The 27,733-nt window shown below is 35.4% G+C and overlaps 1 protein-coding gene across 2 annotated transcripts in view; it reads left to right on the top strand.

The window, feature by feature from the left end:
* The window catches only part of ATF7IP (activating transcription factor 7 interacting protein), a 123,918-nt gene that overhangs the window by 91,333 nt on the left and 4,852 nt on the right, over window positions 1–27,733 (top strand). For both annotated transcript variants that reach the window (XM_061205118.1, XM_061205119.1), the window contains exons 9-14: window positions 4–642; window positions 5,442–5,506; window positions 20,857–20,935; window positions 22,517–22,672; window positions 24,859–25,041; window positions 26,680–26,792. In XM_061205118.1, coding sequence (XP_061061101.1) covers window positions 4–642; window positions 5,442–5,506; window positions 20,857–20,935; window positions 22,517–22,672; window positions 24,859–25,041; window positions 26,680–26,792 — 1,235 coding nt within the window. The remainder of the gene's footprint in view (window positions 1–3; window positions 643–5,441; window positions 5,507–20,856; window positions 20,936–22,516; window positions 22,673–24,858; window positions 25,042–26,679; window positions 26,793–27,733) is intronic.

Genomic DNA, 27,733 nt, shown 5'->3' with positions numbered 1-27,733 from the left:
TAGTATCTTCAACCAATCTTGTCACTCCTCCAACAGTTGTCAGTAGTCAACCTAAATTGCAGCCTCCAGTGACTTCGGGTTCTCTGACAGCAACGTCAGTTCTTCCTGCACCCAACACAGCTACAGTAGTTGCTTCTACTCAGGTGCCTAGTGGAAATCCCCAACCTACAATCTCTTTACAGTCTTTACCAGTGATTTTGCATGTACCTGTTGCCGTATCCTCCCAACCTCAGCTCCTGCAGAGCCATCCAGGGACTTTAGTGACCAATCAACCGTCTGGCAACGTTGAATTCATTTCTGTACAAAGCCCACCTACAATGAGTGGTCTTACCAAAAATCCAGTATCTTTGCCATCCTTGCCAAACCCCACTAAACCAAACAACGTTCCTTCTGTGCCCAGTCCTAGTATTCAAAGGAATTCTCCTGCCAGTGCTGCACCACTAGGAACAACACTTGCTGTGCAGGCTGTTCCAACAGCGCACTCTATCGTACAAGCCACAAGGACTTCTTTACCCACAGTAGGCCCATCAGGACTCTATAGTGCATCAAATAATCGAGGCCCTATACAGATGAAAATTCCAATTTCTGCCTTTAGTACTTCATCTCCTGCAGAACAGAGCAGCACTACCACCACAAGAATTGGTAAGTCAATATGGAGCTTTAATAATAGAAATGCAAGCATGTTAATAGTCTATAGGTAATTGGACACGTGTGTGTGTGTGTGTGTAAGTGACTAGCATTATTGGAAGAACAGAGTAAATAGAATTCTCACAGAGATTATTTTCAGTAAGTTTTTTGTTACCTAAGAGAAATGATGTTGTTACAGTGGGATTTGAGAGAGAGTTTATTTTGAGTGAGAAGTTAGCATTTGTAATTTATCTTTTACTAGTTTTCCTAATCTGTGCGAATTTTTAATTTAGGCTTTGTAGCAAGCATTATGAATTACTTTTCTAATACATTTTTCAGACATATCTGAATAGAGCAAGTATATTTTAAAGTATCTAATTGACATAATATATGCTAATAAGAAGAAAATAAAAACCACATATCTTCCCTACCCATTTGGAAAAATCCTCTGTGCATTCATCACTCATATCTTGCAAATTTGAGTGGTTTAAAAGTAGGTCTTCCCTCTTTAATTTACTACAGAATGTTTGCTTTTTGTTTTCTCTTTTATATATTTTCCCGTATGACATATTACATGATTAAGTTTGCATATGTATATATACTTTGAAGTATTGCAAAAATGAGAACTTGATTGTTCCTGTTTTAAAATCTGTAAAACTCTGTATATGTCTTCCTTGTTCTTAAAAAGCATACATTTTGTATGCATTCTTGAACTTGCTTATTCTTCATTTCTGATTTCACATTTATCCCCACTGCTTTTGGAAAGACAGGGAAGAGAGCCTAGGCATCATGTATATAATGAAATTCCTAATAGTATCTGTCTTACTGATGTAGTAAGTGACCATGAAATATAAGAAACAGATTATAAAGTACAAAATTACTCTTACAAGTGAGATATACAAGCCTTGTTTTTTTAAATTTCTCATGTAGTCTTCAGTAGTGTACTTGCCCTCTGAGTATATTTTCTCATAAAATAGTGATGGTGTTTCATAGAGTTATTGAGAGAGTAAATGAATGGCAGATAAAAATTAATATTGGACTGAAGCTGAATATCATCCTCATACAATTAACATCTGGGATATAAGAGTAAATCTGAAATTTCAAATAGAATTATTATTAGTATTTAAAATTAAATATTTGCATGGTACAGTAACCATATTTTTTTAGCATTATCTGCTATCACATATATGCTAAAGATGCTTACTTTTAATTGAGGTCAGTGATGAGCAAGATTTTGGAGGTTACTTCATATTTCTCTAATTTATTTTTCTTCCAGTCATTACTGTTTCTTAATATGTCAGGTGGAAGATCATTATCATGGACATTCTTTTATGTGATTCTGGAGTTTTTCTTCTTTATGAAATTTTGAGCCTAGTTGACATTGTTTTTAATTCATGGTCACAAGATAAGATATATTCTTAAATATAGAACTTTCCCTGAAAGACCAAGGCCTGAAAAGAAATAAATAACTTGAAAGATTATTTTGTTTAATGTTATGAATGCAAGTACCCTAAATACTTCTACAATATCAGAATTGTAATTCAATTTCATTATCCTGTTAACATTGTATGAACATCTGTTGACACAAAAGGTATGTTTTTCCCAAAGTTATCTAGCTTAGTGCGCTTTATTAGTTGTAATGAGTGTTAGTCTGTTTTGTATTTATTTAATTACTTGACTGTCCTTGATTATTTTTGTATATAAGATTAATAGTTTTCCCCATTATTATTAATTAGAACATCAGTCTACTTTTGTGATAATATACGTTTATACTTACACTTAAAATTTTATATTTTAACATATATTTAACACATTTATATGTACTTTAATACATAAATTATATTAAGGAGATCTTCATTTTGAGTTCTATTTAGAATGCTTACCTACTTTTGAAAGTAAATTATTAGATATTAACCAAAAATGTTAATGATAAGCTTTGTTTTTATGTTGTTCATAATGTTAATTAGAATGAGATCCTATGAGAAGATATGTTCTTTGATCATGCATAATTTTAGGGGTGCCATAAATGGCATTAAAGTAGGCATTTAGCTATTGAGGCTTGCCAAAGCCTAAGCTGAAGCCAAATAGCAAATTTTGGCTAAATATGAAGGTTGAAGCCAAACTTTAATACATCCCTAATGTGATAAAGTAATTAGTTTTAAATCCTATGCTTATGTAGGTTTTATTTACTTAATGAGAACATATACTGTATAACTAGGCAGCATGCATTTGTATGTATTTTATATACATATATTCCATAAAGTAAGTCAATATTTTTTGTAAAATGTAAAGTAAAAATTGTCCTAAGGACTACTTGGAAATTTAGAGACCAAATTTTAACTTATGTCATTCACTCATAAAATATCGAATGCCTGTATTGTTCTAAAATCCTGCAGATACACAGAAGTGTACAAAATAGTCCCTATTCTAAACAAGCTTATAATCAAATACGGAACTTGGATATTAAATAAATAATTAATTATCAGTGTGATGAGTGTAAAGATATGAAGGTTTCTGTGAGAGGATATGGGAGATCTGGGATGGTATGAGAATGGAGTGAATGGAAAGATGGTGGGACATAGGGTTTTAAAGGATTTTTACAGAGAGGAAGGAGTGTGACATCCATGAACACTGGCTGCAGTGAGGGGAATGGTTTAGAGGGGGAAAACCAGGGAGACCAGTTAGGAGGCTCTTGGAGTGATCTGGATGAGACATGGTGTTGTAAAAATGATTTAAAGGTCTTGCATTGCGTTCATTTTCATACCATTATCCAGCACCTACCAGGGTATACTACTAATCGGCACTCCTGTAAAACCTTTTTATTATTCTGGTAAAAATGCAGTGTTGGTAAAAAGTGACAATATCTTTTCAAAATAAAGAGATAGAGATGTTTCCCATATGACAGAAAGAATTTGAGGTACAATTTTTGACCTTACACCCTGCCAATTTTATTGCTTGATAGATTGATTTGTAACTTTTAACTTTCAGAATTTATCTAAAGTAGATATTATAGTAAAAGAAAACAAAAGATGCAGTGAGACTATAAAATGATTAAGAATCAAGAAAACAATCTGTAATAAAGGGGTAGGGGAAGTTAACTGAAAATCTAGAATAAGGAATATTATTACAGCTCTGTGAATAATTAACTCTTTGTCCTGAGACAGGTCAAAGAATCACTCTGGATAACAAAACTCTCATGGTTATTAGTATTTGTGTGTGTGTGTGTTTGTGTGTGTGTAAAGAAGTAAAACATTTTATTAAGCAGTCTAAATCTTCTCTGAATCTTGAAGATAATTGTATGAGGATATTTCAACAGAAAATAAAAATGAAGCTCCCTCACCTACTTTGCTTCTGAATTTACCTTTTATTTTCATTTGAAAATGAAAATGTGTTTTAAATCCAAATGAATGTATTCTGACATTGTATATATGTATTTAAAAAATTGGTAGTAAATTGCTGATGTTTTGGTAATGTCATAAGTGTAATTTAATACTCAACCATGTAGGATCAGTACCCTGGAAGTAGTTTTTTATTAAGTAGTATTTCAAGAACTTCACAGTCCAGAACAGAAGCTGATTCATTGTAAATGAAGTAATTTTAAGATATTCAAGATATGTATATATCTTTTTAAAGTTATACACATCTTAAATTATTTCCCTGCGATATTCCTTAGGTTAGAGTTATATATATATATATTATATATATTCTTCCTACGAAAGAAACTAAGATAATTCAGATAGGGTAGGGAGAAATTGTAAGGGCCTCCTTTTACTTGCCTAGCCTAGAAAACCCTCTTTTTTAATAGGTAGATATTTATCCTGATTTTTTTGACATACAGATTTATATGTAGAAATACGTGGTTCTGTCTCCTGTTTCTGGTTTTGTTTTTTTAATATAAATGGTTTACTTTATATGTGTGTTATGAAGATTTACAGATTAAAGGAGTGCCATATTTTGACCAACGTTTTTTCTGACAAAAAGCAAGGATGGGATGTTTCAACATTAGAAAATTCCTATTAATATAATTGACCACATTACCAAAGAGAAAAAACTGATTAATCACCTCAGTAGATGCTCAAGACATTTGATAAAATTTAATACCTTCTCTTTAGAAATTGAGGCAGAAAAACCTACTTGGTTTCTTTTCTGTGCTGTTTTTTCATTCAGCTATCTTTTTTACAACTATATAGTTGTAGTTCTATACATACAACTTTCATATGTATGTGTGTGCGTGTGTGTGTACATACATGCATGCACACACATACATATACCACAAACTCAACACAAGTTAATTGAAAACTGAATAAAGAAAAACCATCTGTGATTGACCTACTGAGATTATCCATGTATATTTCATCAGAATCACTGTTTGTAACTATTTCTCTAGTGAATTTATTACATTTTTGCTATTAATTTAATACATTTAATTTAATACATTTTGCTATTAAATTTTTTTTCTCCAAAGGTATATAGTATGGAAGGATTATATTTTATTTAACCATTCATTTTACAGCATTTAAGTTACACATGTCTTAAATTGTTTCCCTGCAATATTCCTTAGGTTAGAGTTAAAATTTCTGGTTAATGAGTATGTGAAGTGTTTTGATCTCTATTATGAATTTGTCCTTCTGAAAGATTTTGTAGTGGTGGTCTATGAGAGGATCTATTTACATATGTAACATGTTGACGACAAAAAAAAATTGGAGAAAATTAACATGAATTGTTGTATGTAAAGCAACCCATCCTTTCACATTTTGTAGGTGCCTTTAAGAATAGCTCTGAGTTTTGCTTTGTTTTGTTTTTTGACTCCTCAGAAAACCAGACAAACAAAACAATAGATGCTTCTGTTAATAAGAAAGCAGCTGATAGCACATCACAGGTAAGATTTTTCCTATTGTTTCAAAGTAAAATTCTAATTACAGTCCATAAGAGAATGAATTTCTATCAGTATTCTTTGGTAAAATGAAAATTATTCTAAGTCTGTTTTTTACAACTGTCCAAAAATTTTCAAACAGTGTCTCTGTGTTGTTTGACAGGAATTGAGTTTTTTTGCTTAGTAATTCTCTTAGAAATAATATGTTTATTAAATTAACTAACTGCTTGGATTATATATAATCGACAGTCTAGTTGTTTTTCTTCATATATTGTGAAGTTTTAAGTCTCCATGTGTAATTTCTTCCTGGCCCATCTTATTTAAGAAGGTCTCACTGGTTTACCTCCCCTGGGGGGGGTCCCCCCTCCCCCCCCATCCTCTGTCCTGCCATTGCCAACACACACAGAGACATCATTTTAGTTTCTTCAAAGCTGATCAGAGAGAGATTTTATGGAAAGAAAATCTTGATCTTTCTGATAGATTATTAGCACTTTGCCAGTCCTGGTACTTTTTCATGTTAAATTTAAATCACTCAGGAATGGAGTAACTACTTTTTTCCTGTATTAAATTAACAATGTTCATCATACTTCTTTTACTATATTGCTTTAGGTGTAATAGATTTATAGGGAAGTCATTAGGTTGTTGATAGTCTAATTTTATTTTCTTCCCTTCCTCTTAATCATATCAAGAAATGCACATATTTTTCCTAGAAAAATAAAAAATCTTGAATAAGTCAGTCATGAATAAATTACATGAATTTTAAAACAAGGGCATAATGATCTTTAATTTTGACTGTTTTCCTTTAAAATGATGGATTTTTAACCAAAGATAGGTGTACACCATGCTTTATAGAAAGCTATTAGAAATATTTTATTTCTTAAAAATTTTAGCAGTCTTTTTATATGATATTAAAGATCAAAGTTTTGATTGCTTCTGAGGATGTCTTGTAGTAGCTATGTTTTTAATTAAAAGTATATGGAGTACTTTCTGGAAGACACATGGTATAGGAAATGTTGATATATTCAGTGACTTTTATGTAACATTTATAGGAAGTCTAGCCTTTATAAAGTAAACCTAAAACTAAACAAAGAAATTACAAACAACTTTATTTCCCTCAGTAATTTTTTTTCTTGTTTGTCTGGACACACTAGGTAATGTTTCAAGACACAAAAATGGACATTGTAATGGCTGTGTTTTTATCTTGTTAAAAATGATGATTCTTCTAAAGTTGTACTGCCTAATGTGGTAGCCACTAATCACATGTTGGCCATTTAAATTAAAATTTAATTTAATTTAGCCTTAAATAAAAAATTTACTTCCTATATCACAGTAGCCCCATTTCAAGGCTCAATAGCCAAATATAGCTAGTAACTACCATATTGGAAAACAAAGATATAGAACATTTTCATCATTGCAAAATTGCTGAAATAAAGTGTGTGTAATATTGTAAACATCTAGGTGAAATTAAAATTGATATAAAAGTTTGCTATACTTTTAAAATTCTTTACTTAAAAATATCCTTTTTAAATTAAAGAAAAACAACAAAACAAAATAATATAAAATCCAGTCACACCCAGCTGCTTATTATGTTCTAGAAATTCTAAAACATCATGTGTTACTCCCCACTTCACAGGTTTTAGAATCTAAAATGTTTTACTTTACATTGTATTGTATAACTTACATTTTGATGAACCAACCTGTACCAGTCGATCCAAAAGACGCCTGAAATAGTAAGTGACTGCATCAGGTAGCAAAGAGACAGTGCAACCAAATATTAAGTTCTCAGTGGTTATTTTATTTGGCTTACAGGAAGAGTAATTCAATACCATTGTATGAAAAACACATACAAGTAGCATGACTAGGGAGCTAACCTGCCAAAGTCATGCCTGGTCAAAAAAAGCAAGATTTTCAGCTTTGAATGAGTACCAGTTATGGATTTAAATAATAAATATAATATGCAAGTTTTATTATATAATAAGGAACCATTTTGGAAATATATATGTGCTACCAGTTATAAATTGATGCTTTACTGGCTCTTTTGGGTTACAAGTAAAATTTTTGTTGTTGTGCTGAATACCTTGATTAAGGTAACACTATTGTTTTTTTGAAGATATATTAAGAAATTATCGTTAGGTTTTTCCCCTGTATGTTACTTAGTAGCAAATAGAATCTGGTATGAAACAGGTAGCTTGTGATTCTTTAGACTGTTAACTTTCTAAGTATACTCTGCCAACTTCTTTTTTCTCTGCCAAATCTTACTTAGCTGTACTTCTGAACACTTTAAGGCTGTTATAAATTAGAAGGAATCTGGATGGCTTGTATGGAAATGATCGTTGTTCAGACATAGCTAATTTGAAAATAATTAAATGTGTAAAATATTCTCTTTGTAGTCCTTGAATGAAGATTTCTCTAATGTCCTCCAAATAAGTATTTATTAACACATTCCATATAATGAGTTATTACTACATATTTTATTCATGGATCTCATTTCATACAGTACATTACTAATATATTTAATATGGTGAAAAAAATTATTTATTCGAAGTATCATCGTATGTTGTAAAACAGTGTAGAAATCTTTTTCTGCCGCATCTGTAGTTTTATATTACTTTTTTGAGGGACTCAAGATCAGCCTCAATTTTGTTGATTTGCTATAAGGACTCATAAGACCTGTGACAGGTTATACTCATGGTTATGGTTTATCACAGCAAAAGGTAGAGAGCAAAAACAGCAGGAAAAAAATATGCATCAAGTGGGATTAAGTGCAGTCAGGCTGAGGCTTCCATGTTCTCTCCTATCCAGCTTGCACAGGATGTGCTGTCTCTATGGTTATTAACTGCAGGGACATGAGCCAATAGTCTTTGCCCAGGGAAGCCTGACTGAGCGTCAGGGTCTGAGCTGACTATACAGCTGCGTCTTTCTTTGTAACCAGCCATGGCAGTCAAAACTCAGGACCCCAACAGTGAAACCAGGTGTGCATCGTCAGACTTGATGTTTGTGCAGATCAATCCTGATAAGCCAGTATGACACTGTTTAAGGTGTACATAAGAAAATTATCATTTATTAATGTAAACTTTCTAAGGGTCATGTTCCTGGTAGGCAACCAAGCCTGACTGTAGCTCCCAGGTCCCCTTGGAGAGATGTGTGTGGAGTGAACAACCAGGTCTTCTGTGTTAATAACTTCCCTTGCAATTTTTGAAGTGCCCTACTCTAGCCTTTCAAATATGTTCTAGTTATTGCATTTCAAATATGTTCTTGTTATTTGTTTCAGTTTAAAAAAAACAAAAAAACCCAAAAAACCTACAAAGCCAGTATCTTTGCTTTCTTGAAATTTTCTTAGTGTTCACTTAATGAGAGTGGTCTCATTTGGGGGAAGGACACATGATTAAGTAACTTTTTAATAAAATAGATTCTTAGTATTAAAACTTATTTGACACAACTAAGATGTTTTTTAATAGTTTCAACTTGAGTAATTCTGTAATATGTGTAAATGCAGATATAGGCGTGTAATGTCTCTGATTACATAAGTTTTCTCAGAATTGATGGCAGAAAAAATGTGAAGATATATAAATTTGCACCTAGTGGCATAGAAATAATAAGCTCTAGAGTCAGACAGTGGCTCCTGTCACTTAATAATGTGTAAGCCTTGAATAAGTTATCTAACACCTTGATTTCTTACTTATAAAATATGGCTAATGCTGGTCTCAACCTCAGGATTATTGTAAAGATTAAATTTGTTAATGAATGTATTGATAAAACACTTAGCACAGAGCCTGACGGGAATAGTGCCAGCTATCATGACTGTCTTATAATTGCTGTTAATAGTTATTGAAATAATTCAGTTTTATTTCTCAAGAAGAAAATATAACCAGGAAACTACCTGTAGTATGTGATAATAGATGAATTTTATCAGTCAGGTTATGGTAAATAAAAATATAATGTAGATTAGATCATTGATTATAGATCTTCTCTTCCTATTATAGATTATACATTATGGAAAAATATGCACCTTATAATAGAGCATCAAAACATGAGTGAAAACAATAAAAGAAATAGACAAATTGACTCTTTTATCGTTATAAGGTTTACCTCTTTATATGTTGTCTAACATTAATGTGATTACAACAGTTTTTTTATGCTTGCTTTTTTTAGTGTGTTTGTGTATTTGTATTTAAAGTGAGTATCTAGGAGAAGAAGACTAGTTATTTCTTGATTTCTTGATATATTATTTCATCTGACAATCCCTAATTTTGATAGGAAATTTCATTCCATTTAGTTAGTATAGTCATGGATATGGTTGAATTTAGGTCTGCTGTTCTGTAATTTAAAAAATATGTCATCTATTTTTTTGTTTCTGAGTACTTTTTTCCTACTTTTATTTTGTGTTGATTTTTTAATATTCTATCTTAATTTTTCTGTTTCTTCCTGTATTTTTCATTTTCTACTTTTGAGATTTCTTATTTGTACATTTGTTAATATCGTATTTTCCTTTAATTCTTTGACATATTTTTTTCATTTTTTAAAAATGGAAGTATAGTTGATTTACAATGATGTGTTAGATTCTGGTGTATAGCAAAGTGATTCAGTTAGACATATGTATATATTCTTTTTTATTATAGGTTATTGCAAGATACTGAATATAGTTCCCTGTGCTATACAGTAGGACCTTGTTGTTTATCTGTTTTATATATAGTAGTTTGTATCTGCTAATCCCAAACTCCTAATTTATCCCTCCCCCCCTTTTCCCCTTTGGTAAGCATAAGTTTGTTTTCTATGTCTGTGAGTCTGTTTCTGTTTCGTAAATAAGTCAATTTGTATCATATTTTAGATTCCACGTATAAGTGATATCATATATTTGTCTTTCTGTCTGACTTACTTCCCTTAGTATGATAATCTCTAGGTCCATCCAAGTTGCTGCAAATGGCAATATTTCATTCTTTTTTATGGCTGAGTAGTATTCCATTATATGTATGTATGTATGTATATGTATATATGAGTGTGTGTGTGTGTGTGTGTGTGTATATATATATATATATATATATCTCCCACATCTTCTTTATCCAGTTATCTGTCAGTGGGCATTTAGGTTGCTTCCATGTCTTGGCTATTGTAAATAGTGCTGCTGTGAACATTGGGGTGCATGTATCTTTTTGAATTAGAGTTTTCTCCAGATATAGGCCCAGGAATGGGATGGCCGGATCATGTGGCAACTCTGTTTTCAGTTTTTTAAGGAGCCTCTTTATTTTTCTCCATAGCAATTGCACCAATTTACATTCCCACCAACAGTGTAGGAGAGTTCCCTTTTCTCCATACCCTCTCCAGCATTTACTGTTTGTAGACTTTTCAATGATGGCCATTCTTACCAGTTTGAGGTGGTACCTCATTGTAGTTTTGATTTGCATTTCTCTGGTAATTAACGATGTTGAGCATCTTTTCATGTGTCTATTGGCCATCTGTATGTCTTCTTTGGAGAAATGTCTATTTAAGTCTTCTACCCATCACTTGATTGGGTTGTTGGTTTTTTAGTTATTGAGTTGTATAAGCTGTTTGTATAGTTTGGAAATTAAGCCCTTGTCAGTCATATCGTTTGCAGATATTTTCTCCCAGTCCGAAGGTTGTCTTTTCGTTTTGTTTATGGTTTCCTTTGCTGTGCAAAAGCTTATGAGTTTCTTTAGATCCTATTTGTTTTTTTTTTTTTTTTTTTTTAAACATCTTTATTGAAGTATAATTGCTTTACAATGGTGTGCTAGCTTCTGCTTTACAACAAAGTGAATCAGTTACACATATACATATGTTGCCATATCTCTTCCCTCTTGCATCTCCCTCCCTCCCACCCTCCCTATTCCACCCCTCTAGGTGGTCACAAAGCACCGAGCTGATCTCCCTGTGCTATGTGGCTGCTTCCCACTAGTTATCTATTTTACATTTGGTAGTGTATATATGTCCATGACACTCTCTCACCCTGTCACATCTCACCCCTCCCCCTCTCCATATCCTCAAGTCCATTCTCTAGTAGGTCTGTGTCTTTATTCCCATCTTGCCACTAGGTTCTTCATGACCTCTTTTTTTTTTTTTTTTTTTTTTCCTTAGATTCCATATATATGTGTTAGCATACTGTATTTCTTTTTCTCTTTCTGACTTACTTCACTCTGTATGACAGACTCTAACTCCATCCACCTCATTACAAACACCTCCATTTCATTTCTTTTTATGGCTGAGTAATATTCCATTGTATATATGTGCCACATCTTCTTTATCCATTCATCCGATGATGGACACCTAGGTTGCTTCCATGTCCTGGCTATTGTAAACAGAGCTGCAATGAATATTTTGGTACATGACTCTTTCTGAATTATGGTTTTCTCAGGGTATATGCCCAGTAGTGAGATTGCTGGGTCATATGGTAGTTCTATTTTTAGTTTTTTAAGGAACCTCCATACTGTTCTCCATAGTGGCTGTATCAGTTTACATTCCCACCAACAGTGCAAGAGTGTTCCCTTTTCTCCACACCCTCTCCAGCATTTATTGTTTCTAGATTTTTTGATGATGGCCATTCTGACCGGTGTGAGATGATACCTCATTGTAGTTTTGATTTGCATTTCTCTAATGATTAATGATGTTGAGCATTCTTTCATGTGTCTGTTGGCAATCTGTATCTCTTCTTTGGAGAAATGTCTATTTAGGTCTTCTGCCCATTTTTGGATTGGGTTGTTTGTTTTTTTGTTATTGAGCTGCATGAGCTGCTTGTAAATCTTGGAGATTAATCCTTTGTCCGTTGCTTCATTTGCAAATATTTTCTCCCATTCTGAGGGTTGTCTTTTGGTCTGGTTTATGGTTTCCTTTGCTGTGCAAAAGCTTTTAAGTTTCATTAGGTCCCATTTGTTTATTTGTGTTTTTATTTCCATTTCTCTAGGACCTGGGTCAAAAAGGATCTTGCTGTGACTTATATCATACAGTGTTCTGCCTATGTTTTCCTCTAAGAGTTTGATAGTGTCTGGCCTTACACTTAGGTCTTTAATCCATTTTGAGTTTATTTTTGTGTATGGTGTTAGGGGGTGTTCTAATTTCATACTTTTACATGTACCTGTCCAATTTTCCCAGCACCACTTATTGAAGAGGCTGTCTTTTCTCCACTGTATATGCTTGCCTCCTTTATCAAAGATAAGGTGACCATATGTGTGTGGGCTTATCTCTGGGCTTTCTATCCTGTTCCATTGATCTATATTTCTGTTTTTGTGCCAGTACCAAACTGTCTTGATTACTGTAGCTTTGTAATATAGTCTGAAGTCAGGGAGCCTGATTCCTCCAGCTCCATTTTTCGTTCTCAAGATTGCTTTGGCTATTCGGGGTCTTTTGTGTTTCCATACAAATTGTGAAATTTTTTGTTCTAGTTCTGTGAAAAATGCCAGTGGTAGTTTGATAGGGATTGCATTGAATCTGTAGATTGCTTTGGGTAGCAGAGTCATTTTCACAATGTTGATTCTTCCAATCCAAGAACATGGTATATCTCTCCATCTATTTGTATCATCTTTAATTTCTTTCATCAGTGTCCTATAATTTTCTGCATACAGGTCTTTTGTCTCCTTAGGTAGGTTTATTCCTAGGTATTTTATTCTTTTTGTTGCAATGGTAAACGGGAGTGTTTTCTTAATTTCACTTTCAGATTTTTCATCATTAGTATACAGGAATGCAAGAGATTTCTGTGCATTAATTTTGTATCCTGCTACTTTACCAAATTCATTGATTAGCTCTAGTAGTTTTCTGGTAGCATCTTTTGGATTCTCTATGTATAGTATCATGTCATCTGCAAACAATGACAGCTTTACTTCTTCTTTTCCGATTTGGATTCCTTTTATTTCTTTTTCGTCTCTGATTGCTGTGGCTAACACTTCCAAAACTATGTTGAATAATAGTGGTGAGAGTGGGCAACCTTGTCTTGTTCCTGATCTTAGTGGAAATGGTTTCAGTTTTTCACCATTGAGGACAATGTTGGCTGTGGGCTTGTCATATACGGCCTTTATTATGTTGAGGAAAGTTCCGTCTATGCCTACTTTCTGCAGGACTTTTATCATAAATGGGTGTTGAATTTTGTCGAAAGCTTTCTCTGCATCTATTGAGATGATCATATGGTTTTTCTCCTTCAATTTGTTAATATGATGTATCACGTTGATTGATTTGCGTATATTGAAGAATCCTTGCATTCCTGGAATAAACCCCACTTGATCATGGTGTATGATCCTTTTAATGTGCTGTTGGATTCTGTTTGCTAGTATTTTGTTGAGGATTTTTGCATCTATGTTCATCAGTGATATTGGCCTGTAGTTTTCTTTCTTTGTGACATCTTTGCCTGGTTTTGGTATCAGGGTGATGGTGGCCTCGTAGAATGAGTTGGGGAGTGTTCCTCCCTCTGCAATATTTTGGAAGAGTTTGAGAAGGATAGGTGTTAGCTCTTCTCTAAATGTTTGATAGAATTCGCCTGTGAAGCCATCTGGTCCTGGGCTTTTGTGTGTTGGAAGATTTTTAATCCCAGTTTCAATTTCAGTGCTTGTGATTGGTCTGTTCATATTTTCTATTTCTTCCTGGTTCAGTCTCGGCAGGTTGTGCATTTCTAAGAATCTGTCCATTTCTTCCAGGTTGTCCATTTTATTAGCATAGAGTTGCTTGTAGTAATCTCTTATGATCGTTTGTATTTCTGCAGTGTCAGTGGTTACTTCTCCTTTTTCATTTCTAATTCTATTAATTTGAGTCTTCTTCTTTTTTCTCTTGATGAGTCTGGCTAATGGTTTATCAATTTTGTTTATCTTCTCAAAGAACCAGCTTTTAGTTTCATTGATTTTTGCTATTGTTTCCTTCATTTCTTTTTCATTTATTTCTGATCTGATCTTTATGATTTCTTTCCTTCTGCTAGCTTTGGGGTTTTTTTGTTCTTCTTTCTCTAATTGCTTTAGGTGCAAGGTTAGGTTGTTTATTCGAGGTGTTTCCTGTTTCTTGATGTAGGCTTGTATTGCTATAAACTTCCCTCTTAGAACTGCTTTTGCTGCATCCCATAGGTTTTGGATCGTCGTGTCTCCATTGTCATTTGTTTCTAGGTATTTTTTGATTTCCCCTTTGATTTCTTCAGTGATCACTTCGTTATTAAGTAGTGTATTGTGTAGCCTCCATGTGTTTGTATTTTTTACAGATCTTTTCCTGTAATTGATATCTAGTCTCATAGCGTTGTGGTCGGAAAAGATACTTGATACGATTTCAATTTTTTAAAATTTACCAAGGCTTGATTTGTGACCCAAGATATGATCTATCCTGGAGAATGTTCCATGAGCACTTGAGAAAAATGTGTATTCTGTTGTTTTTGGGTGGAATGTCCTATAAATATCAATTAAGTCCATCTTGTTTAATGTATCATTTAAAGCTTGTGTTTCCTTATTTATTTTCATTTTGGATGATCTGTCCATTGGTGAAAGTGGGGTGTTAAAGTCCCCTACTATGATTGTGTTACTGTCGATTTCCCCTTTTATGGCTGTTAGTATTTGCCTTATGTATTGAGGTGCTCCTATGTTGGGTGCATAAATATTTACAATTGTTATACCTTCCTCTTGGATCGATCCCTTGATCATTATATAGTGTCCGTCTTTGTCTCTTGTAATTGTCTTTATTTTAAAGTCTATTTTGTCTGATATGAGAATTGCTACTCCAGCTTTCTTTTGATTTCCATTTGCATGGAATATCTTTTTCCATCCCCTCACTTTCAGTCTGTATGTGTCTCTAGGTCTGAAGTGGGTCTCTTGTAGACAGCATATATATGGGTCTTGTTTTTGTATCCATTCAGCCAGTCTGTGTCTTTTGGTGGGAGCATTTAATCCATTTACATTTAAGGTAATTACCGATATGTATGTTCCTATTCCCATTTTCTTAAATGTTTTGGGTTTGTTATTGTAGGTGTTTTCCTTCTCTTGTGTTTCTTGCCTAGAGAAGTTCCTTTAGCATTTGTTGTAAAGCTGGTTTGGTGGTGCTGAACTCTCTCAGCTTTTGCTTGTCTGTAAAGGTTTTAATTTCTCCATCAAATCTGAATGAGATCCTTGCTGGGTAGAGTAAGCTTGGTTGTAGGTTTTTCTCCTTCATCACTTTAAGTATATCCTGCCACTCCCTTCTGGCTTGCAGCGTTTCTGCTGAAAGATCAGCTGTTAACCTTATGGGGATGCCCTTGTGTGTTATCTGTTGTTTTTCCCTTGCTGCTTTTAATATGTTTTCTTTATATTTAATTTTTGATAGTTTGATTAATATGTGTCTTGGTGTGTTTCTCCTTGGATTTATCCTGTATGGGACTCTCTGTGCTTCCAGGACTTGATTAACTATTTCCTTTCCCATATTAGGGAAGTTTTCAACTATAATCTCTTCAAATATTTTCTCAGTCCCTTTCTTTTTCTCTTCTTCTTCTGGGACCCCTATAATTCGAATGTTGGTGCGTTTAATGTTGTCCCAGAGGTCTCTGAGACTGTCCTCAGTTCTTTTCATTCTTTTTTCTTTATTCTGGTCTGCAGTAGTTATTTCCACCATTTTATCTTCCAGGTCACTTATCCGTTCTTCTGCCTCAGTTATTCTGCTATTGATCCCATCTAGAGTATTTTTAATTTCATTTATTGTGCTTGTCATCGTTTCTTGGTTCCTCTTTAGTTCTTCTACGTCCTTGTTAAATGTTTCTTGCATTTTGTCTATTCTATTTCCAAGACTTTGGATCATCCTTACTATCATTATTCTGAATTCTTTTTCAGGTAGACTACCTATTTCCTCTTCATTTGTTAGGTCTGGTGTGTTTTGACCCTGCTCCTTCATCTGCTGTGTGTTTTTCTGTCTTCTCATTTTGCTTATCTTACTGTGTTTGGGGTCTCCTTTTCACAGGCTGCAGGTTCGTAGTTTCCGTTGTTTTTGGTATCTGTCCCCAGTGGCTAAGGTTGGTTCAGTGGGTTGTGTAGGTTTCCTGGTGGAGGGAACTAGTGCCTGTGTTCTGGTGGATGAGGCTGGATGTTGTCTTTCTGGTGGGTTCGTCCACGTCTGGTGGTGTGTTTTGGGGTGTCTGTGGCCTTATTATGATTTTAGGCAGCCTCTCTGTTAATGGATGGGGCTGTGTTCCTCTCTTGCTAGTTGTTTGGCATAGGGTGTCCAGCACTGTAGCTTGCTGGTCGTTGAGTGAAGCTGGGTCTTGATGTTGAGATGGAGATCTGTGAGAGATTTTCGCCGTTTGGTATTACGTGGAGCTGGGAGGTCTCTTGTGGACCAGTGTCCTGAAGTTGGCTCTCCCACCTCAGAGGCACAGCCCTGATACCTGGCTGGAGCACCAAGAGCCTTTCATCCACACGGCTCAGAATAAAAGGGAGAAAAAATGGAAAGAAAGAAAAAAAGAGGATAAAATAAAATAAAGCAATTATAATAAAAAATAAGAAAAAAATTATTAAGAGTAAATTTATTAAGAAAAAAATTTTTTTTTAATTTTTAAAAATAGATTTATTAATTTTTTATACTAAAAATAAGAAAAAAATTATTTAGAAAAAATTCATTAAGAAAAAAAATGTTTTTAATTTTTTAAAATAAAAAATATGAAAAAACTTATTAAAAATTTTTTTAAAAATAGAAAATAAGGAAAAAATTATTAAGAAAACATTTATTAGGGAAAAAAAAAAATTTTTAAGCCAAAAAAAAAAAAAAAAAAAACGGACGGACCTAACCCTAGGACTAACGGTGAGAGCAAAGCTATACAGACAAAATCTCACCCAGAAGCATACACATCTACACTCACAAAAAAAAGGAAAAGGGGAAAAGTTAATATATCCTGCTCCCAAAGTCCATCTCCTAAATTTGGGATGATTCGTTGTCTATTCAGGTATTCAACAGATGCAGGCACATCAAGTTGTTTGTGGAGCTTTAATCCGCTGCTTCTGAGGCTGCTGGGAGAGATTTCCCTTTGTCTTCTTTGTTCGTACAGCTCCCGGGGTTCAGCTTTGGATTTGGACCCGCCTCTGCATGTAGGTCCCCTGAGGGCGTCTGTTCCCCGCCCAGACAGAACGGGGTTAAAGGAGCAGCTGATTCGGGGGCTCTGGCTCAGTCAGGCCGGGGGGAGGGAGCGGTACGGAGGAGGCGGGGCGAGCCTGCGGCGGCAGAAGCCGGCGTGACGTTGCAGCAGCCTGAGGCGCGCCGTGCGCTCTCCCGGGGAAGTTGTCCCCGGATTACGGGAGCCTGGCCGTGGCGGGCTGCACAGGCTCCTGGGAGGGGCGGTGTGGAGAATGACCTGTGCTCGCCCACAGGCTGTTTGGTGGCGGCAGCAGCAGCCTTAGCGTCTCATGCCCGTCTCTGGGGTCCGTGCTGATAGCCGCGGCTCGCGCCCGTCTCTGGAGTTCGTTTAAGTGGCGCTCTGAATCCCCTCTCCTTGCACGCCGCGAAACAAAGAGGCAAGAAAAAGTCTCCTGCCTCTTCGGCAGCTGCAGACTTTTTCTCGTGCACCCTCCCGGCTAGTTGTGGTGCGCTAGACCCTTCAGGCTGTGTTCACGCAGCCAACCCCAGTCCTCTCCCTGGGATCCGACCGAAGCCCGCGCCTCAGCTCCCAGCCCCCGCCCGCCCCGGCGGGTGAGCAGACAAGCCTCTCGGGCTGGTGAGTGCTGCTCGGCGCCGAGCCTCTGTGCGGGAATCTCTCCGTTTTTCCCTCTGCGTCCCTGTTGCTGTGGGATCCGCGCTGATAGCCGCGGCTCACGCCCGTCTCTGGAGCTCGTTTAGGCGGCGCTCTGAATCCCCCTCCTTGCGCGCCGCGAAACAAAGAGGCAAGAAAAATTCTCTTGCCTCTTTGGCAGCTGCAGTCTTTTTCCCGGACTCCCTCCTGGCCAGCACCGAAGCCCGAGCCCCAGCTCCCAGCCCCCGCCCGCCCCGGCGGGGGAGCAGACAAGCCTCTCGGTCTGGTGAGTGCTGGTCGGCACCGCTCCTCTGTGCGGGAATCTCCGCTTTGCCCTCCGCACCAATGTGGCTGCGCTCTCCTCCGTGGCTCCGAAGCTTCCCCCCTCTGCTACCCGCAGTCTCTGCCCACGAAGGGGCTTCCTAGTGTGTGGAAACCTTTCCTCCTTCACAGCTCCCTCCCACTGGTGCAGGTCCCGTCCCTATTCTTTTGTCTCTGTTATTTCTTTTTCCTTTTGCCCTACCCAAGTACGTGGGGATTTTCTTGCCTTTTGGGAGGTCTGACGTCTTCTGCCAGCGTTCAGTGGGTGTTCTGTAGGAGCAGTTCCACGTGTAGATGTATTTCTCATGTATCTGTGGGGAGGAAGGTGATCTCCGCGTCTTACTCTTCCGCCATCTTGCCCCTCTCTCCTATTTGTTTATTTTTGCTTTTATTTCTGTTGCCTTGGGAGACTGACCTAAGAAAACATTGCTATGATTTATGTCAGAGAATGTTTTGCCCATGTTCTTGTCTAGGAGTTTTATGGTGTCATGTCTTATATTTAAGTCTTTAAGCTATTTTTAGTTTATTTTTGTGTATCGTGTGAGGGAGTGTTCTATCTTCATTGATTTACATGTGGCCGTCCAGCTTTCCCAACATCACTTACTGAAGAGACTGTCTTTTCTCCATTGTATCATTCTTGCCTCCTTTGTCAAAGATTAATTGATCGTAGGTGTGTGGGTTTATTTGTGGGCTCTCTATTCTGATCCATTGATCCATATGTCTGTTTTTATGCCAATACTATGCTGTTTTGATTACTGTAGCTTTGTTTATTGTCTGAAGTTGGGAGTGTTAGGCCTCCAGCTTTGTTTTTTTCCCTCAGGATTGCTTTGGCAATTCTGGGTTTTTTGTGATTCCATATAAATTTTAGGATTATTTGTTCTAGTAATTCTTTGAGCATATTTTTAACAGATGCTTTGAAGTCTGCTGAATTCAACATCTGGCTCCACTTGGAGTTATTTTTATTGACCATCTTTTGTCTTTAGTTGGGTTCTACTTTACTGGTGTTTGCATGTTTGTCTAGTAATTTTTGATGAATTTAAAGCTTAATTTTAAAAGTGGACCTTATTTTGAAAAATGGACCTTTAGATCTGTTGTAGCAAGTGGATTCTGTTACATTCTTCAAGGGTTTGTTAAGAACTTTTCATTTTGAATTTTTCAGATTTGTGATGTTTGTAAACAAGTCATTTTCTATGAAGTCATTATCAAAGAAAGGTTTATAAGTGTAAGATTTAGAATTACATCATTGTGTTTGGATTTGGCCTGAATATCTAACATCAAAGAATTATTTTCTTTAATTTTGCAAAATTGGAGTTTTGTAGATGAAAGCCTTAATCATTTGGAGTTGATATAATATATCATAAAATAATTATGATTAGCATTTATTAAGCAGTTACCATGTATCATGCCTGGTGTTAAGCTCTTTGTATGCATATTTGGATTAATCCTTATAATAGACTTCATATCCAAATTTTGGAAATTGAGGAAATGTCCTTTTAACATAAATTCACATAGCTTGTATGTGTTGGAACTAAAAGATGCACTCAGTCTTTTTGACTTGAAGATCTTGGCTCTTTAGGTCTGTTTTGTACTGCTTTCCTTTTTTGTTGCTATTTTATAGTTAAAATTTTTAAAAATTACATTTCTAATGATTTTGGACAGTGGGTGGACTTCAGTCAAATTAGATGGCAGTTGATTACAGCACATCATATCCTATCATATGACAGCATTCTTCAGGGGAAAAAAATATATTATTTTATGTAACCTAATTCTGGCTTTAAAGTTGCCTTTGGTGTTTTTGTGAATTAACGTTGATAATTTAGTGTAGGATTGGTCAACATTTAAATGTTAGAAAATGGATTGTATGGGACTTCCCTGACAGTCCAGTGGTTGAGACTTCGCCTTCCAATGCGGGGGGTGTGGGTTCAATCCCTCGTCAGGGAGATGGGACCCAACATGCCTCGGGGCCAAAAACCGAGGCGTTAAACAGAGGCAATATTGTAACAGACTCAGCAAAGACTTTAAAAATGGTCCACATCAAAAAAAAAGAAAAAGTTAAAAAAAAAAAAAAGAATTGTTTACATTTAATCACTTAAAACACTTGATCATCACTTTAATAGCTCTATGCAATTGACAGTGTAATTTAAAAAAAAAAAAGAATTTATTGTGAAAAGATTTCAAAGTTATTTTTTATGTGGCAGATATTTAGCTCATGAGTATCCTTGGGTCATTTATCTGACAAACAGTCTTTCTTCAGGTAAAGCCATTTAGGTGTCCAAATTGAACCAGGCTATGCATTATCCTTGTTTCCCCTCAGTATTATTTTATTTTCCTTATGTCTGCCAGAGTTTCCTTTGCAAAATGCAGATGTTTTGTTTTTCAGAGTGGAAAAGCCACAGGCAACGATTCAGGTGGGGTCATTGATCTGACAATGGATGATGAAGAGAGTGGAGCTTCACAAGGTACTTAAATATAAGTAATCATACTAAGGAATGCTTTGATACCATTTTTCTCTCTTAATCCATTATATTCAGTGAACACAGATCTCTACCCCATTATTTGTGTCCTTTTTAGAAAGAGGGTTTTTAAGATTAGAATTAAAAAATAGAAATCAAATCTTGAATGTATATGAACAAGGCATAAAGGAAAACAGAGCAACTAGGAGAATATTTGACTTGTGGAACACCTCTCCTTTTATATCTGTTATTTCACTTGATCCTTACAATAACCCTATATTGCTCATTTTAGAGTTGAGGATAGATTCAGAGTGCAAATTAAACCCAGGTCTTTTGACTTTAAATTAAATGTTTTTTCCGTGTATGTGTGTGTTTTAATGTAGATGTTAAATGAAAGTAATGTTAAAAACCATGCACACCCAGAATTCTCAATATTATTCTGAGTTATAATATTTAGAAATTATATTGGTTAGATATTAACCAATATTCCCAGTTATTCTTCCACAGTGTTAATAGGTGTTCTGTGAATAAAAGTTCATGGTTAAATATGCTTGGAAAATGCTGAGTTAAAATTATATGGATTTTTTCCTTAATACAGATTTCTGCGAGCCTTTGCTATGCTAATTTACAGTGTAAATCTCCAAGAATGATTCAAGCTATAAAGTATTTCTCAAACTTATTTGAGAATAACTTTGTTCACAGACATATTTGTAAAACTTTGTGGTGGTAATTATATAATGCATGTGGAAAATCTGATAGGATCAGGTGCTAATTATTTTACCTTAAAGACATTAAATTTTTTTAAAAACTAAAGATTTTTTTAAATTACATTTTAGGGAATAAGATAGTTAAGTTGGTTTTAGGAAAACAAAATTAAGTAGCTATACAATTCATTATGTGACATTAAAGTCAATTTTTTTTTTTGTATAAAACTGATGTAAAATTGGAAGGTTTGCCCCATCATTTGTCAGGGTTGTATTCATGCCCCTCTGATTATTGTTTAAAAGTTTCAGATTTTCTGTATTGCTTTTACTATTTTTTTTAATAGAGAAATCTTAATGGAAGGAATTTCCTAGAGCACAAAAATAAATACAGGTTATTTTTGAGAAGACACAGGTAGGGCTGGTTCTAGATAAAAAAGTAAAGTAAGCAAAGTTTGTTATCAACGCTCTTGCCAGTTCCCTTTCTGTCACCCCTGCCTCTTGGAGTCTCTTTCCATTGCCCCACCACTGAGTGTTACTTAAATTCTCCTATCTAAAGTGCATCGTTCTTCATCAACACTCAAGTATTAAAGTAGCAGTTGCTGAAGTCTTAAATTTGTTGTATTGAGTTAGAAGTAGGATTCTTGCATTTAAAAAAAAAAAAAAGTTAAACTGTGTTTTCTTTAAATGTGAATTAGAATCTGTGATAGAGCCAACAGTGAATTGTTTAAGGTCCTGACTTGGTTTTCAAATTGGCAAAAGTACACTTAATTAAAATACAAAGAAATTGTTCTCTTAGGGGTAAATGTGACTGAATGGCAAGGATAAACTTGTATTTCTAATTTTTTTCTATCAAAAATCATACTGTCTCACTTTTAATTAACAGACCCTAAAAAGATAAATCACACTCCTGTGTCAACCATGAGCTCTTCTCAGCCTATATCTCGACCATTGCAACCCATCCAGCCAGCACCGCCTCTTCAGCCATCTGGGGTGCCAACAAGTGGACCATCTCAGACAACCATACACTTACTACCTACAGGTAAATGTGCTGAATCACTGAGCTGAAACTTTAGTTTTGCCTGCAGTGAAATATGACTATGAAATTGAGTGGAAAGATTAGACAGAAAATTAGCTCATTTAGGTAAATACCAATGAGCGTGATTGCTGGATCATACGGGAAGAATGTGTTTGGTTTTGTGAGACACTACCAAAGTGTCTTCCAGAGTGGCTGTACCATTTTGCGTTTCTGCCAGCAATGAGTGTGAGGAACTCTTGCTCCACATCCAGCATTTGGGATTGTCAGTGTTTTAGATTTTCACCATTCTAATAGGTGTAGTGGGATCTCATTGGTATTTGATTTGCATCTCCCTAATGACACGTTATGTTGAGTATCTTTTCGTGTGCTTGTTTGCCATCTGTTATCTTCTTTAGTGAGGTGTCTGTTCAGATTCTTTGTCCACTTTTTAATCGGGTGGTTCATTTTCTTATTGTTGAGTTTTAGGAGTTCTTTGTATGTTTTGGATAATAGTCCTTTATCAAATATGTCTTTTGCAGATATTTTGTCCCAGTCTGTGGCTTGTCTTCTCATTCCCTTGAGGTGAACTGGATTTTAACCCTAATTATGTTAGTAATAAGTTATGAAAACTATAAACTATCTTAAAAAAAGATTAGACAGAAAATTAAGAATAGTCCTCATTGTTATTTTGAAGGCAATGTATGTTTTTGAATGCAGTATGACTTAATTTCGTGGACAGTCTTAAGTAGCAGCACTGATACAGAATAGTTATAGAGAAGAGTTCAATTATATATGTCTTTGTCATCTGCCACTGTAAACAGCAGAAATGAATATAGTTTCTCTGGAAGGGATGAGTGTAATGATTCATTCTGATTATAACCAAGAAGTTATAATTGACTGATCAAACAAGAAGTTTTAAATGATTCTTAACTAGAAATAGTTTTAACTGGCCTAACACTACTGTCAGAAGATAACCACTAATATTTTACCTGCTACCTCTCAAGAAGCTATAAATCAGACATTTTCAAGATGTAGCCTGTATCTCCTAATCTGTTTGGAAGCCAATCAAGACAGGTTGTCGTCTTCAAAAAATAGCCTGTTGCTTAAGAGATTTATCTGCAAAATGCTCATATAAGCACTCTTCTCATTAAGGTATACATTGAGCTCACATGGAATTTGATCCAGTGAAATAAATTAAAATGACAGTCACCTAATTTAGATAATTTAGAAGGAAATGTCATTATGCAAACCCATGAACAATATAGATAGAAAATGGGGAATAAGGAGATGAAGAGATAAGTATTCCTCCTTGTATACTTTACTTTTTTCCTCTTTCGAAAGACTCACGTTGAAAGTTAGGATATGTAAAGACTAAGCAGTCTCTTTATCTTTATTATATCCAGTGTTTACCTACAAATTTATTATAGAGCCCATTTTTCCATATGAAAGTATATTTATTATCGATTTTTATTATATAGTTAATATGTGGTCATTTGTAAAATGTACTTCTAATTCAGAGAGTTATTAACAAGAAACTGTTAACTCCTGAAGTCATTACTGTACTTCCATGCTGTCAGTGAACATTTAGGACTCATATTTTGATAAATATGTGTTAATATCACTCAAGGCATTAATGCTCTCTGGAACATAAATTAGGAGGAATGCCTACTTAGGAAGAAGCCTGTATTTTAATGGGTGTTTTATTGTTTTGAGTAAGAGATGGTTTGGCTCATCTGAAGAAAATGTCAATTATAATAGCCAGTTTTTTTGAACTGTGGGAACACAGAGTTACTCTCTTGGATTTATACCCATCGGTAGAAGGCCTGGAGGGCCAAAAGTTCCACTCTGCTAAGAAGAATTTAACACTGAGGAAGGGAAAATTTACTCTTTTAAATCACTCCTATAAGATCATACTCTCAAGGTCTAAACCCTTTCTTCATCTTCACTTGCTTATTTATCTAGTTAAACTAGAGTAGGAAGGGCATTGGACCTGGTTGAGGTACTCTTTTCTTCTGAAGCTTGGATTGTAATAATATTAATTTTCATTGGCCCTATCATTCTTACCTTTCACGATTACAAAAGGAGACTCTTGTCTCTATTTCTCTTTATTATAGTAAATCAGATTTTGTATAAAGTTAATTATCATTTAATATTGTTTACTTAGCATAGAATTTACTGCATTTTTAATACATTTTTCTGCTTTTCATTAGCTCCAACCACCGTGAATGTAACGCATCGTCCAGTAACTCAGGTGACCACGAGGCTCCCTGTACCAAGAGCTCCTGCAAACCATCAAGTGGTTTATACAACTCTTCCCGCACCACCAGCTCAGGCTCCCCTGCGAGGAACTGTTATGCAGGCTCCTGCTGTTCGGCAGGTCAATCCCCAAAATAGTAAGAGACTCTTTTCCTGTATATGGCTCCAAGTTACATGTAGTTCTTTAGCACTTAGTTGGAGTAGCTTATATTGACATTAGATTTAGCAAAAAGTGCTAAATATCATATTAAAACTATTATTAATTCATTTTTCTTCCCTTAGGAGAGTTAACCAGAAAAATTGGACTTGTATATTATATGATATGTGTTCTGGGTGTTGTCTTCAATTTAATTATTTATGGCCTGTACTATCACAGTACCCTATTTGATGTTGGTCTGTACTCTATTAAGAGACACCTTGCCTAGTTAAAGTGGGAATGATCAATTGTGACTTAGCCCAGATGGAGATGATGGTAAAGGATAGCCTCCAATGAGAGAGTCTTAAAGGTGTGGGAAGTGGCTGAGAAATAAAAGATGGGAAAATGTTCAAGGTAACTTGTAATTTCCATATGTATATGTATGTGTATATAAATGGAAAATATATATATATATATTTTTTTTTAGTAGTAAAATATATCATACAAACAAGTTTCTGTAAAAGATGTATTTAAAGTTTAAAGAAAAATGGCAAAATGAACCACGTATGAACTCCCCACCAGCCTAAGAAATAGAGCTTTATCAGTATCCAAAAGTCTACTATATGCCCGCCCTTAATTGCATCCCTCTCCCTTTCCATCAGAGGTAACCATCATCCTTACTTACTTTCTGTTTTTCTGTATGGTTTTGCAATCTATATAGGTATCACTAAAAATATTTAGTTTTGCAAAATTTAATAGCAAGGGCAAATCCAGCTGTTTAAAGAAACTTCAGTAATGCCATTATTAGGTGATGGCTTCTAGGAGAAAATAAACTAAGCAGAGTCTCTGGTTCACATTCTGGCTTCAGCTTTCTCAAGTTTACAAGAGCTTTCTCTGGGGAAATCAGTCAACAGTGTCATGAATGAATTCTGGGAAACTGGGCTCACCCCAGTCAGGGTACATGGCGGTACTGAATATATGGCAGGAATGTGCTTGAGGCATGGGTGGCTTCTAAATTTTCTGCTTTTGTTGCCCTGATGTATGTCAGAAGAGTTTTCTGTTGGATGAAATGAGCATCCTCAGCTGATCAGCAGGGCATGGAAAGAAAGAGGAACCTCATTCACACAAGGCAAGGATAACTTGCCTGTCCTGGAGGCAGCAGAGATCTTTGTGAAGATAGCTTCAAGTCTTCTGTCTTTAGAGTCACACTGCTCCTTTCTGACCTGTGTGCCTTGCATGTGTCTACCTCCAGTGTTCCAGCGTTCTAGGATTTTTCGTTATAGTCCTTTTGGTAGGGACTGCATTTATTTCTCTCCTGTGCTGGATCTCCTGTTCACTGTGTCTCCTGTTTTCCTCTTTCTTGATTTTCTCTCTCACGTGGGTAGCATATATCCTCCAGTGGCTACTTGAGGAAGAGTTCACGGAGGTAGATTTTATTTTGGTAGCTCGCATATGTGAGAATTTCTTTGTCCTCATGCTCAAATAATACTTTAGCTGAGGATAGCCTTATAGGAAAAAGAGAAATATTTTTCCTTTTGAATTTTAAAAACATCACTTTACTGACTTTAAATGTTTAAATTCAGTGTTCTACCAAATTTGGAATAGAATTCTAATTTTGTCACTGAATTTTCTTTTATAGGTGTTACAGTTCGAGTGCCTCAAGCAACTACATACGTTGTAAACAATGGATTAACCCTGGGATCAGCAGGGCCTCAGCTCACGGTGCATCACCGACCACCACAAGTGCATGCTGTAAGCGTGGACGCCTGGTTTCACAAAATTCTCACCTGTAAAGCCGTCAAATAGCATTGCAGCTGGCACTTTTTTCTTTAAACTGGTTATATCAAAAGGAAATGACAGGTCTTCTGTGTCTCCAGCAGAAGTTTATTGAAGAAAATAGACCTTACCATTGTGAGCAAATGTTTGTAGGGAATGATGGTTGAGGATTATTGAGTTTGCTTGTGGTGGTGGACAGTGTATAAAAAGAGTCCACATCTGGGGCATGCAGAGTGAAATAGACCATTTTAAACTCATGGTTAAATTAAAAAGAGCATTTTTGAGTATTAAAAAGGATATTTTAAAAAGTATCTTTTCATGTTCTAACTTCAGTTTTTATTTAATACCTTTATTATAGGTATGGCAGCTAATGTACAGAGTGGTTGAGTAACCAGCCCAAGGTCATACCTCATACATTTTCGTCATCTGGCCTTAACTTACCTTTCCAAATGTGTATGTTCTTCACATACCCGATATCTAGATAAAAGTTAATACTTGTTTTTGCCCATAAATCCCCTCACTTGCCTATCCCCATGCCCTTGCTCATGCTTTTACCTACTGGCAGAAAGGTCCATGACGACTTCTACATTTCTAAATTCTGTCTTTCACAGTCCAATATAAATGTCACCTTTTTCGTGCTGACCAAGAACTGACCAAGAACAAAATATACATTCAGCGTTAAATGTGCTTACTTATAAGAATACGCTGCTGTCTTTATATGGAAAAACAGTTTGAAAATGAAAGTAGAGTTGATACTCAATTTTACATGATAGACTGCCACACGTTACTTAAAAATGTTATGTTATATTAAAATAAGTATCTGTAGTGTAGATCATCAAATCATAAATTATTTTGTTAGAAGTAGATGCTTATTTCAGTTTTTATCAAGATGATGTTCCATCAGCAAGGGCTTTTGT

This window comes from Eubalaena glacialis, chromosome 11 (assembly GCF_028564815.1).
Source record: "Eubalaena glacialis isolate mEubGla1 chromosome 11, mEubGla1.1.hap2.+ XY, whole genome shotgun sequence".
NCBI lineage: Eukaryota > Metazoa > Chordata > Mammalia > Artiodactyla > Balaenidae > Eubalaena > Eubalaena glacialis.
The sequence above is the reverse complement of the archived record's forward strand: the minus strand, read 5'-3'. Positions and strand labels throughout refer to the sequence as shown.